General features: G+C 39.2%; 1 protein-coding gene across 11 annotated transcripts in view; it reads right to left on the reverse strand.

Annotated features, from left to right (window-relative positions):
* Positions 1-1250: 1250 nt before the first annotated feature.
* ctnnd2a (catenin (cadherin-associated protein), delta 2a) overlaps positions 1251-14508 on the reverse strand; it is a 219618-nt gene continuing 206360 nt past the window's right edge. For 5 of the 11 annotated variants that reach the window (XM_044104670.1, XM_044104673.1, XM_044104674.1 and 2 more), the window contains 4 exons: positions 13167-13293; positions 9241-9372; positions 8579-8655; positions 1254-7731 (listed from right to left, as the gene is read on the reverse strand). In XM_044104670.1, the coding sequence (XP_043960605.1) occupies positions 7318-7731; positions 8579-8655; positions 9241-9372; positions 13167-13293 (750 nt within the window). In that variant the 3' untranslated portion in view covers positions 1254-7317. Of the gene's footprint in view, positions 7732-7762; positions 8496-8578; positions 8656-9240; positions 9373-13166; positions 13294-14508 lie in introns of those variants that run through there. The other 6 variants (XM_044104679.1, XM_044104675.1, XM_044104676.1 and 3 more) reach the window with 5 other exon arrangements.

Below are 14508 nucleotides of genomic sequence, written 5' to 3' on the forward strand. Positions count from 1 at the left end.
GTTCATTTGTGCTTGTTTTTCTGCCCGCTATGTTGCTCTGCCATCATGACAGATTTGGTTTATTTTTTTCTTGCTTTGTTTCACATCATAACCTTTCATGCTTTCCTTTGGTACCCTGAATCTTTATGGTAATTTCAAACGCTGAGGAAACCATTACTATTCAAATACAAACCCTCCACTTAGCCACTCATTTCATCAATAGTGTGTAGTGTAAAAGCTCTTTAGAGAGGATTTGTAGAAAGTTACTTAAACTCTTAAGACTGGATGTAGCATTATGAGGTTATGTAATTGAATACATTGAATAACTGAAAACCTCTCCATAAAAATGACATTAGAAAAGATCTAAACTCCTTTGGGTCTAGCTTACATAACTGTAGTAAAATTGTAAACTAAAATATCTAGAAAGCAAAAACAAGAAAAAAATTGGATAGCATGTAATTGTAAATGTCTATTTCTCCTCATAAATCTTGATTATTGAAAAAATAAAAATAAAAATAAATCCTTGGTTGTATTACCGTTTGTTCTTATGGAAACTAAATAACACTGAACAATAATAAGAAATGCCAATTTTTGTGTATGCAGTGAAATAATTATGTATTTTTAATGTATTACATTTAAAAATATTATATTTTAATGTAGATATTCTAAGTATTGATGTCTCATTCACCATAATACAGTATGATGGTCTATATTTAATATTTTAACATGAGGAACAAGGCTATCATTTATTTTTAAATTAGCCTTAACCACAAATACTAATGTCCTCCTTGAAATCTTTTCAGACTATTTTGATCATTAGTTAAGTAAATAACTAACTTAATACTAGTTATTTGTTAATTTTACACAGAAAAAAATATTGGCAGCCAAATTGCACAAATTAATCAGGGTAGGTAAATTCTGACTATCTCAAAACTTGGGTTGGATTCAGATTTTCAGGGAGGATGAAAAATACATGATCTTTCAACTAGATATTTCTATCAACAACCTGGCACTAAAGTAAAAAGCCAAAGCAATCAAGAAAGCTTTTTTATAGAATATTATTATTTTTTTTTTAAATCCATCAAGACTTAAAGATGACAAAATACTGCATCTAATAGACCAAAGTAGCTGCAGTAGTAAAAAGCAATCTTTCTAAACAGGTGACTTAGTGCTAAGAATTTCTTACATTTTTGAAGCCTTAAAGTTAATTTAAACACTGAAAAAAAAAAAAATCAATCAATTCTTCCATCCATCTGTTCACCCATCCATCTAGTCATTAAAAAAGTGGGGGGTTTTCCGGAAGGAGTTGAGACTGGGTGGTCAGGAGGTGCTTCCAGATGACAGGGCAGCTACAGCTAATGTGATTAGCAAGACAGGTAGGAGGGTACTTGGTGTGCCATCTGGAAGGAGTCAAGTGGATAATGAGACTTGGTGGTGGTGGAACAAAAACACCCAGGAACACACATAGAGAAAAACGTTAGCTGAGAACAAGTGGGGCACTGAGAGGACTAGACAAGAGCAAAGGAAGAGGCAGCATGTGGTGAAGGTAGAGGAGGCAGACGCTAACCAAAGGGCGTGTGATGACCTGTATGCTAGGTAGGTAGTACAGAGGGAGAGAATGACTTGTACTGGCTAGTGAGGCAGAAAGACAGAGATGGAAAGGATGTGCAGCAAGTTAGGGGGATTGAGGATAGGGATAGAAATGTACTAACAGGTGAAAAGAGTATAAGAGGTGACTACTGTGGGTCAGCTAAGATTAGTAAAGGAGATGTGAGGCAAGCTTTGGGAGAGGATGGAGATGGGAAAGGCAGATGGTCCTAATGGAGGTATGGAAGTGTCTAGCGTAGGTTGTAGTAGAGCAGTAGAGGGTGGAAAGGAATTCTGGTTCTGATTTTTAACAATGGGAGAGATACACAGAACTGTAACAACTACAGAAGAATAAAGTTAATACGTGAATGAAACTGTGGGAAAGAGTGGTGGAAGCTAGAGGGTTAGATCAGACGTTTATGAGCAGCAGTATGGCTTCATGCCAAGAAAGACTAAGGCAGATGCAAATTTAACTTAAAGGATGCTGATGGAGAAGTGCAGAAAAGAGAACTGCATTGTGTTTTTTGTAGATTTAGAGAACGTGCACGGTAGAGTTAGCAGCTGTGGTATTGCATGAGAAAGAAGGCCTGGAGTGGAGGAGAAGTATGTCAGAGAGATGCAGGACCTCTGAGGTAGCAGTGAGGTGTGAGGCTGCAGAGGAATTCAAGCTGGAGGTGTTACTGCATTAAAGATTGACTCTAAGCCACTTCTGGTTTGTTTTGGTGATGGACAGGATTTTCTCCACGTACTCCTCCTTCCTCTCACAGTCCAAACACATGATATTTAGTTTACTAGATCTCTCCAATTTTTCCTTAGGGATGAGGAAGAATTGGAGGAAAAATATGATGGACAGGTGACCTGGAGAGTGTGAACCCATTTTCTTGGCCAATGACCACTGGAGATGGGCACCAGCAACCCTCGTCATTCTGCCAGGACAAGCAGGTATAGAAAATGCATATTTAAACCATATAACATTTTCAGTCAACTTCACAGTTATGTAGCACTTCTGTGCCACTCTCCAACAAATTTCCTCTGAAACGCTTTGTTTGGAAAAAATTTCAAGGATACTTTTGCTTGATACTTTATTTTCAAAAGTCTTTTGACTACTAGATCTTCTTGACATTTAAACATTTCTTGAGTTCAGACTAAAAGACTGATTTGTGGAGTTCTATCTACAACACGCAGTAGACCTGCTTGCTTCACATCTTCATTAGTGCAATTTCTCACAAAAACTTTCATCGTATAAATTACCCCCACACCCTACCACTCTGTCTTCTCCTTTTCCCCTTACATCTCACTTTGTCTGACCTCTCCCTTCAACCCAATCCTCTCCCACTCTTTGCTGACATGCAGCTGCATGAATGTGCATGGGTAGACACACGCACGCACACACCCACGGACACGCACACACGCACACACACCATCAGCCACATAGCTGGAGTTTTGCCATGACTTAATGGGCACGGGTGCAATGAGAGTCGAGAGGGAACACTGGCAAAGACAGAATGAAACAGAGAAAGCCGGAGGCATCCGCAGGGTGAAACAGAGCAGTTTCTAGAAAGGCTGCGCACAGGAAAATTGAAGAGCTATTTTCACGCCACATTAAGTTATGCCAGCCTTTCACTGTTGGACTACATTCAGGCAGAGAAGCCGTGCCTCTATTGTAAAGGCTAATAATCAACGCAATGGACTTATTACCCAACACCGCAATTCACAGGCCAAGCTAGACAGCCTCAAAGAAAAAAAAAAAAGGCGAGAATAGGAGGAGGAGGGGCAGACATGAATACCAATGGATTGTAGCAAATGTGACTCTCTTCAGTACAAATCCATTAATTTTATTTGCTTGATATTTAACTCAGTCCAAATGGATATCTAGATAAATGGAACCCAACCTATATGGGCAAAGCAAAAAAAATAATAAATTATATGATTTGGAAAATGGGAATTTCCATTACTGAATCTTTAAGCCTATTCCAGACAGTACTGTGAAAATGACTGGCGTGTGTAAAAGCCTTTGCATCTCTATGCATCTGTTATGGAGACTGCTCTAACTGCATCCCACTGCTGTCACTTGGGGTTGCTTCAAAGAAAATATAAAATTGAGTGTCATGCCTATCATTGTCTGCGCTGTGTAAGTACATTAAATATAGGGTATCTGAAAGGCATCGTTATGAGCAGGAGTGTTAACATGCCTATTATACAAAGCCTTCTAATACAACATGTCATTTAAGCCCCTAGGATTTTTTTTTTGTAGGAAAAAATTATATTAATTTGTCAACACTGCTGTTTTACACAGACAATGCTAACAAATTGTCTGCTTTTGTAAAAGCTATTATGTTGGACTCCATGCTTCAATAGTTTTAAAGTTCATTCATTCTCTTGAAGCTAAAATGTGATTTGGAAAAAAAGCTAATGCATATCTAATTCTTTATGTACCATCCAAAAAGTAAGTTCTGATCCTTTATCAGTCCTGACGTTTCTGAAACTTGGATTGATATGAATTTCATCAGTGAGAAGAATTAAAAAAAAATATATCAGATTTGTAAACTTATGCAATACAGAAGCAACACTAAATATAATGTCACTGTTTGGTTATTCACAAAATCTGCCTTAACCTAATGGCAAAGGGGCACTCCATGTCCCCTCTGATCTGTCAATAAAACACATGACAGAAAGATGCACACAACTACAAATCATTTACAACGGTGAAAAAGATACTCAATGAAAGCATGGCTGTTTTCAAACATGATTGGATAGAAAGATATTTAAACATCAGGAACTGTGTTTGGTGGTAGTTTGGTATTCTTCTGACTTGAAGTGAGAGTCAACACTATGCTAGGATCAAAATAACTTTATGAGACCGTTAGGAAGAAGAGCAGCACAAGTCCTTAAAGTGACTCAAACTATGTTGAAATAACAAGGAATTCATCTGATTTTTATTCCAGCATTCAGAATTGTAACATTTTCCCAGAAGAGCCTAATCATTTTATTACAGATCTACGTCTTTAAAAAAGTCTTGCTCTTTGGCACAGTAAATAACTTCTCAGCATTTAGAGAAACAGACAAGAATTCTTTTCCTTCTTTTAAAAAAAGGATTGCATATAAATGAAGCTGGTGTGGGAAAAAGTTTCAATATTTTATTTGATTTTTTTTACGTTTGTTAGATCTTTTAACACACTTGAATCCCAAGAAAGACGCAAAAGGTGTGGGTTGTAAAGCACATCAAAGCATTTTAGATCAGTCAACACCATCTATCCCGTTCGATGACTTGTGAGTTCTGAGAAAAACAAGTGTGAGGGAAAACGGTTCCTACCGTGAATAATGTAGGGAAAAAAGTAGACAACTCAGTGAAAAGGAAATTTGTTGTAGAGATTGAGAGATGCAGAGACTATAGTTTTTGAAAAGAGTCTTTTATTTATTTTTTTTCCCCTCCTGTTTCAAGTACGGTCTTCACTCAGCAGGATCATCTAAGAAGCATGGACACACGATAACACACAACTCGAGCCAGAGCATCTTCAGGTGGAACTTCTGTTTTGTCTCGATTACACTGTAGGGGGGCGTGTGCATGTGTGTGTGTGTGTGTGTGTGTGTACAGTGGAGGGTGTGAGTGTGGGGGGGCGGGCTTATCAGCATTTTTACGGTTTGGATCAAGTGAACAAGAGTCCTGTTTTACAACACTTTTTTTTTTTTTTCGGCGAACATTTGTTGCAATTAGTGACATCGACATCAGCACATAAAAATTAGATATCTATATAATTATATATTTATATTTATGTTCATGTATTTATAGATTTGTCTTCTGTCTGAACAATCAATCTAGTGATTTTTTTCAATTTTTTTTATCTTTATTTTTATGCTGTAAAACTGGACAAACTGTCAGCAGGAATGCCTTGTTTGGACATTGATCTTTTTTCACAGGAACTCTCACACACATACACCCCCGCAAACGGAGGCATACGCACACTACTACACACATGCATGCATAGATACACTCGCTCATGCTTACATGAGCACACTCACGGGGGCCACACATTCTTGTCACACACATGCACGTATACGTAAACACACACGTGTCCCAAACGCACGCCCACACATGCTCGGCCGGAACGGAGAGGCAGATCTGTACAACTACGGGAGGGAGAAGGTGCCCACAATCCCCTAGCAATAAGTACGGCTTCACCTGATTAAAGCACAAGAAAATCAAAGTTGCAAACAAAAGAGACAGCCATCCAGTTAATATCTGTAAACCTTGACAAAACTCCCTGTGAAGTCTTCTAGGACCTTGAGCTGTCAAAGTTTGGCACAATGTGATGTGTCTCCTTTTCTTTACTTCTACTGTACACTGACATGAACAGGTGGATTTGGCCAAACGGACGAGTTTTGATGCAAAAGGAATTGCTGAATTTTAACACTGTCGAACGTATCACCCCCCCCACCCCAAAGTCAAACAGCAGTCCTTTCCAAAGACATAAGAGTGTGCTTTAAACATACATCTATATACTCTTTTGGCAGTGAACAAAAAAAGCACTTTTCTTGATTGGGACTCCGAGTGCCGCTGCTCTGCCAGTTCCATGCTCTCGCGGCCTTTAAGATGCTCTTGATGTTTGATTATGTCCACTTGAGAAATTGCAATTGATGGAGTGAGCAAATCACAAACATGGCAGGGATTCCTCTCAGGCCCGGGATAAAATGAGGGAATAAAAAGAAAAAAAAAATAATAATAATTTGTCCACTCACAGCTAGCCCGTCTTTCCTGATTGCCGTGTTCATGTTTAGCTTTTTGTGAATTCGCTTGTTGTTTCAGTCAGTCGTAAAATAAAAATCTGGATTTTTATGAGCAGTCCATCCAAAACGTGTAATATACACATTAAATCCCATTTTTAGGTGTACGCAGGAAATAAGAATTTGTAAATATAAAAAAGTAGAAAGGAAAAACAACAAATGTAAAATAAATAAATAAATAAAAAAAATACATGACCTACAGTCTCTTCAAAATGACATTCTTTGAAAACAAATACCTAAGACTCTACACGCAGCAAGGTCTTGGCAACAACAACAACAACAATAACAACAACAAAAAGTATTGAATAAAAGCAGTGCTACGTTTGTCACTTTGGTGAAATGGTAAACATCCACTTCGTCCCTTGAGGCTGGTGTGCTTTCATCTTTCTCTGTGCTTTTATTTTTCCTCACCTCCTTGAAAATGCTCATGCCATCTCGGTCTCTCATCTCTCTTTATCTCTGACGGCAATAGAAGGTCAGACCCCTTCCTGCTTCCACAGAGTGAGAGCCTCTCCTCATCAGCACTCTATTATTTCTTGATCCCTCCACTCAAGGCATTTACATACACTCCCACGTTTTTTCCCCACTTCTTATACATGTTGTACTTCTTCATATCAACTCCCACTTACTCCAATTTGGGATGAAATGGAGCTAACTTTAAAAAAGGTAAAGTGGTCTAGAAAAATAATAATAATAATAAAAAAAATGTTGGCATGCACATGCACAGGTTCTCTTTGTCACTCTGCTTGATTTCCCTTCTTGCTCCATCAAATTCATTCACAGCTCTTTTTTTAAAAACACAAATTCCCTATCATATTTTAAAGTCTTTTTTTTTTTCTTTCTTTTCCAAACTGCCACTTAGATTAACCTTGTTTTAGTCTGCTAATAATCTCCTGCAAAAAATAATCCCTGCCACACAAGCACACACAGACCCTCGCTTGCCCCCTCCCTCCCATCGTCACGGTCAAACTACACCCAGGAATCAGGCGAAGCTGGATAGTGGCTTGTCTCGTAGTTTAGTTCGCTGTACGGCCGTGAGGCTGAGTAGAAGTCTACGTAGTTGCCAGTCGACTTGAGGCCCAGGTGCATTCGAAGGTCCTCCCGGGGATCTCGCGGTGGTCCGGTGGCGTTTGGAGGCGGCTGCGGTTGGGCCTGAGGCTGGGCCTGCACCTGCAGCTGCGGCTGCGACGGTACAGGCGGCGGTCCTGGATCGTCGTAGTAGGCCTCGTCGAAGCTCCGACTCTGGCTGTGAGGTGGAGGCTGTGGTGGCTGCGGCTGGGGGAATGAGGGAGGAGGGGGGTAGAGGTCGTAGTCTTTTAGCATGGTTGCTGACGGGCTGTCCTGCTGGGGCTGCGGGGGCACAACGCAGGGCGGGGCTGGACTCTGGTGGGGCGAAGCGGTTTGGATGTGGCAAGTGGGGTAAGTGCAGAAGGCGCGGACAGAGTCGCAGGAGTTGGAGTAGTTGGGAGCAAAGTGAAAAATAGGAGAGAAGTAAAGCAAAATGGAAAACAGGGGGTCGGGTGGAAAGGGGAAAAAAAACAAAACAAAGGAAAGTGGGTTTAAAAAGCAGGCAGAAGAGGGACAAGAACTCATGCTGTGAATTCTCTATTACAGGCAGGCGGAGGTAGGGCAATTTACATCCAACTCCAGCTCTCACACGGGTAAGCTGTGTTTGTGTGCATCAGGGTTGTGTAAAAAAAACAAAAACTATCGCTTCAAAAACTCATTACACTTATTCACTTCAGTTCAACCAGTAGCGGTGAAAGTTGAACGAACTCAAACTTTAATTAGAATTTTAAGAGATCCACCCAATTTATTTATTTATTTTTTACTTTTAATTCTCCCAATTCAAAGACCAAGATGCTTCCTGTTATCCCTCCCTCCTCACCGGCAGAGACATTAAACAGAGGCAAATAATTAGTGCAATCAAACGGGATAACAACTTTAATTGCCAGTCGGGTATTGTTCCTGGTTGCGGTGGTTTAAGAATGCCTGAGCTGATGGTGAACATCCGTTGCAAACTCTGCCAGGGCATCTCTTATCACAGCGAGACACCTTGTTATTTTGATCTGCTGTGCCTTCTCCATTTTGCTGTAATCTTTCCTAATAAGCACCTTATTATGACAGCATTTGCCAGTTTAGGAGAGCTGTGATGAAATACGTGCATTTCTGAGAGACTGAAAAACTATGGATGTAAAATAAAACTGTGCACTTATTTTTATAAACTCACCTGGTTTTGCTTGATTTCATCGCTGGCAGTCAGGTAAGAGTTTCGGAACAACGTAGATGACCCGCAGGAGACTTGAACTTTATGGATGAAAAAAAAACAAAAAAAAAACACCCCCCCACATTTGTTAAATTACATCTACCGTCATCACTGCTAACCATTCATATCTTTTTGCTTTCTTTTTCTTTTTTTTTGCTTTTAAGCAAAACATCTCTGTTGCTGCATAAACTAATTACAAACCAGTAAGGCAAAAATACTTCAGGCAGCTTATTTAAAAGTCTGGCATTATATAAAAATCCCCCCCCTACAGAATAACAGAGATATTGGAAGTACAAATTAAAGGTGAAACATAAGAGGCTTACAGAGAATGGTAATCACAGAAGAGAAAAAAGTAAATGGAGAAGAGGGGAGTATTAGTGATAGTAGCAGCTGGTTGGAAGGCCAGGGCAGAACTAATTTATAGGTGTAAGGACGAAGCAAAGTGTGTTCAAGATTGAAGTACACAATAAGCAAAAAATATAAACGTAAAAAAAAAAAAGGGGAAGTTAAAAAGGAAGTATAACTGATGGGTGAAAGGGGAAATTGAATAAAAAGATGAATCAGGCGATTAAAATAAAATAATTTAATTCTACTTTGTCTCTCTCTCTCTACGTGCACACACACACCTGCCATGCCGTCTTTCCGGGATGTATGCTCTCCTTTGTTGCTATGGAAACCAGCGTTGGTTGCCGTGGAATCATAGTCTGTCTTGCGTTCCTTCAGACTCGTCATCTCTCTGGGGGAGGCAGGAGCGCTTGCTGCACGCATGTGCACACACACACACAAGCGGATGCAGACATTAATGAGAGCAATAAACCCAGAACAGCAGAAGCCTTCACATTTCGCCTGCTTGTGTTTGCACACGTGTGCGCCCGAGTGTGTGTGTGTGTCGTCTCTTGGTCTTTCAAGGTGCACACTCATTATTCATCATTTAGCTTGTCAGCAGAAAGGGTCACCTCCAGCACGTTTAGGAACGTCTGGGAATTCAAGCGCACACTTATGGGCATGTTATTGGAATATCAAATTTTGCATCTGGTGTGCAATACCTCAGTCCGCACAGTATATTCAATTTCCTTATGTTCTTTGTGTGTGTGAAGATCTTGTAAATTATACAAGTCTGAAACTGTCGAGATATTGATCAAGAAAACAGGCTTGCCAACAGCCGGGTCAAGTCCTGAATTATGCAAGACCAAATTATCACCTAAAGAGCCCTTGAAGATTATCTTGACAGGCCACAAACAGGGACAAACCCTGCCATAGATAAAACACACTTAAAGCAATAAAACACACAAGGAATCCAGCTGTTGAGGTTTTCACTGAATCTTAACTTGAAGACGTCAATGGATACATTCTTTTTAATACATTATCTGTTAGTCAGCTCCAGTAGTGGTGTTTAACCTTATTTTTACTGAATTTCAATCTAATATCAATATAAAGAGTAATTGATGCTAAAAAAAAAGAGTAATGTTTCTTCACACATTATAACTGTAAAAGTAAGTCCATTTATTTCTTTTTCCTTTTTTTTTAGCCATCATTCCTGTGGTGTGGGTATTAGTATTATTAGTTAGGTGTAGAAAACATTTACACCTATCTGCAAACAGGTACTTCCATTATGTTTCAAACATATCAAAAATTTTTAAATATTCAATTATTTCAGTAAGTGAAACACATTAATTACAAAGACTGATGTTTTCAAGTCTTTTTTTTTCTGTTAGCTGCAATGATTTAAGATTAATATATTACATCAGAATAAAATACTTTTTTCTTTAAATACAGGAATGTCGGTTTACTGAAAGTGTGTTTAACATCTTTTAAGTTTTTGTACTTATTTTCAGAAGTTACGTTTCATCTGATGAACATGCCTGAATTTGACTGCCGTTGAAGCAGATAACCATCACTAGTTGGTAAATTTGTTTGGAATCTAGAGTCTAGAGTTCATTTTTAAAGGTGCATATTACTTGATGCATTTTATAGCATTCTTGTTTTAGACATTGAAAAAAATACATGCATACATTAAAACGTGTATGTGTGTTCCACATACACTACATACGCATAACTTTGTGTAAGCGCAATGCTCTTTATGCTGTAAGACATTTGGTATTTACACTAATTCTATCATTACACACTGCCGGATTTCAAAAGTTGAAATATCAAACCTGCCAGTTTCCCACAAGGAAAAAGTTATAACTGGTTACAGTAACCGAGGGAGGTTGGCCAGTAGTGTCTGGTTGTCATGGCCTTCAGTCTGACTGCATAATGGTAAAACATTCTGGTACCCTGTGGTGGCCATGAGGGAGGCATAGGTCTCTCTCTCTGTATTCCTCGCTGCCCTCTCTGTCTTTCAGCTCCTCAACTCAGCTCCTCTTTCACGGTTTTATCATTCTCTTCTCACATCAACTCTTTCATTCCTTCTTTCCCAATGCGCTTGCATGCCTTCATTACACCCTTTTGCTTTGATCCATCTCTGAGGACTCGGATTGCAGTCTGGAGCATATGCAGTGAGGAGATACTAATGTCTGTGGGTGTGCGTGGGTGTGTGTGTGTGCGTGCCTTGGCGAGTGTGTGGTCGAGAAGGAGTAAGAGATTAGAAGCAAGAGGTGGGGATTGCTGCGAACAGGTGCAGGTGGAGAAGGACAAGAGGAGAAAGTGAGACGACGAGTTAAAAGCATGAGAGGGGAGTGGGAGACAGGATGTGTACAAAGCAGAGGAAGGGGGATGAAGAGTCATATCCAGTAATTTAGCGTTTTACCCCCTCAACTCCATGGCATCATAAACACAAAACGACTCCCAATGTCACTTGCCAAAGTCAAATCCAGAGCCTTCACAGCCTCCTCCCTGCACCATCCCTCAATCCTTCTTGCCTCTATGTTGTTTTTCTTCTTCTTTTTATCTCCCTCTCTGTTTATTGCATCCCTTCCTCCATCTCTGTTTCCTAATGCTTGCACACAACACACACACGCACACACACACTTATTCTGTCCCTCACTTCTTCTGTCTCTCTCTCTCTCAGCAGGGTCCTTGAAGACCTCTGTAAGCCGGGAGGAAGGAAAAATACTTTTCTGCCTCATCAGCTTGCTAAGCCCGGTGTGGAAAAAGAACACCTAAAGGCTCTTCTACTACCAATGCTAACAGCTAATGCTAATGCACCCGTGCAAAGCATGAAGGCCAGTGGGCTCAGGCTAAAGGCTAATGATAATCATAGTTCATAGCATGACAGCCAATAGATGGCAAACACTGATGCCAGGAGCTACTTAGTATAAAACTGATGGACTGGTCAAAGTTGCTGCTACTGGCTAATCGATGTGTCTGCATGTCAAGTTTTACATATCTGTATTTTTTTTTCAATTTTATTCTAAAAAAAAAAAATATCACAAATGTAAATAAATTTAGATGTGACACAGATACAGTTTGAATGTGATATTTACATGCACGATATGAAAATATGTTTCACCTTCTTAGCTCTGTTGATTGAACGTTTAAGCTGTTCTGGTTTAGAATGTGCACAATTATTACTATTTTCTAAATGCCCAAGTAATGAAATATTATTTAATTTAGTCTTTTTAATGTTTAAATACGCATTATATTTTGTAAATGTTTGTAAACCTACTCAGTCTAACATTCTTTTGGAGTGGAGTACACTATTTTTTTTGTCTTTATGTTGAAATTTTGTTAATAATGTACAGTATCTTTTTATTTTTGTTACTGCTTTTGTATTGTGGATTTTCCTACCTTTGTGTGAATTTACTGCTCTGATTGCACATAAGTTATCCCATTGTGAAACATGAAAGAATGTTTTCATTCTACTCTATTCCATCCTATTATTTTCTTCAGACGTTTAGATAAAATACATTTTCTAAGCATTGCAATAATTTGGAAAAGCCCAGACGATGATGTCAGCACTGTATAAGATTTAGATTTGAGTTAAATTAAGAAGAACCGATTTGTTTTTTAATTTTCAAATGACATCATGGAGAAGCCAGAAACTGTCTGAAGATGCTGGCTGAAGCTTGTAAGAAAGTCATCTTATAGAAAGAAGTAAAAAAACAATCTTCCAGAAACATGAAAAAAAAGCAACAATAAGCTCTTTAATTTTGATGATAAGCCCTGGGATCTCATGTAACTCAAATTGAAGTGTTTGGTAGTGATGACCGTCACTACATTTGGAGAAAAAATGAAGTCTGAGAAGACCATCCCAACTATGGAGCATGGGGTCGGCAGCATCATATTGTGGGGATTTGTAGTTACAGAATAGACTGGTACACTTCATCATATCAATAGCATAACAGGTAAAGAACATTAGGTGGAATTGTTGAAGCAACAATGTCAGGACATCAGCCAGGAAGCTACACCTCAGACACAAATGAGTCTTCGAAATGGACAATGACACCAAGAATGTTTGGTTCTCTCTGAACGGACAAGAGTTTGTTTCTGTGGATTGTACGCTTCTTTTTGGCTGGCTTGAAAGTTCATCTGAAATCGATTGTGGACCAAAACAAACTCTTAATTTAGGCAAGCTGGAATGTGATACTGTATGTATGGATGTTTTCCTCACCGGAGCGGTTATTTGGGGATGTCCTGACGGGAGAAACGGAGGGAGTTCGTGAAGAAGAGTAGGGCCTCTGTCTGTCTCTCTCTATTGTTGAGGCAGAACCCACAAAATGATGCTGGGAGTAACCATCCTGGGAAATAAACACACAACAGAGAAAAAAAATAACTGATTAGAGTTTATTTGCACCAACCAACATTATTGAGCATGTTACATATTGGTAGAGGTCTGTATATTTTTCATGTTTGGTACAGCTACGCAAAGGAATCATTCAAATTTAACAAACTGAAATCAAGTTGATTTTTATCTCCCATCAAAAGAAAAGAGTTCAAACTACCACAAGGTATTTCACGCAGAACATTTGATTAGTGTGCAGCAGGTGGAGGCACTTCCACAATGGCTTCAACAATGATTCAGAAGAGATGACTCAGAGCGATATACTGTGAAACTAAAATATCACATTTAAAATTATTCTACATGACATGATATAAGCATATCACAAGGTCCCATAAATGTGTACACATTCAAAAATCTCTAAACTCTTAGGTTAGAAAGCATCAAAACACAGCAGTGGAAATAAACAGAACAAATAATACACGCTCAAGCCTTGTTACAGCTAAGCCGGTGACTTTGTATTAGTTTAACATTGATCAGAGCAGAACAGTTCTCATGAAAATTGATTATAAGAGTCAACAACAATCACAGAGCTGGAACCAAATTTAATTTAGTATTAAGATAATTGGCAACCTAAAAAAAAAAAAAAAAACGTAAAGTACAAGCAGATGATAGAAGATTATGTGGACACGTGCCCCTGCATTGGCTTTAACGTCTACAGCTCTCAGATGGGGGAAAGTGGTGACTGTAAGGACATTGGAGAGGTGAATCACTTCAGTACAATGCAGTTTTGTGCAAGGACATGAATGGAAGGAGAATGAGACAACTCAGAGGTGGAAAAGATGAGACAGACAGTCCAGAATGTAGAACAAACAGGGTAAGAGCTGAGGAAGATAAAAAAAAAATATGGCACAAAGTAGAGAGAGAGAGAGAGAGAGAGAGAGAGAAGGTTTTGGGGTAGGTGAAAGTAGTGGAGTAAGGAAAGAGGTGATGAGAAAAAGTGTAACAATATGCATAGAGGTACAGACATGAGAGTGAAAAGTGGGCTGAAGTTCATGCAGCCCTATTTTCTGACAGAGCTCTAACAACTAATAGAAAACTGGATCTTCTGACACATAGTAGTTCAAAGGTAGTTCCTGCCACACTTTTTTTCTTTACCGTTCCTTTTTTCAGCAGTCCTTCAGTCTTCTCACTCGCCTCATTTCACATTTTGGTTCTCCTTCGCCCCAACAAC

The sequence above is a fragment of the Gambusia affinis genome, linkage group LG21, assembly GCF_019740435.1.
Source record: "Gambusia affinis linkage group LG21, SWU_Gaff_1.0, whole genome shotgun sequence".
NCBI lineage: Eukaryota > Metazoa > Chordata > Actinopteri > Cyprinodontiformes > Poeciliidae > Gambusia > Gambusia affinis.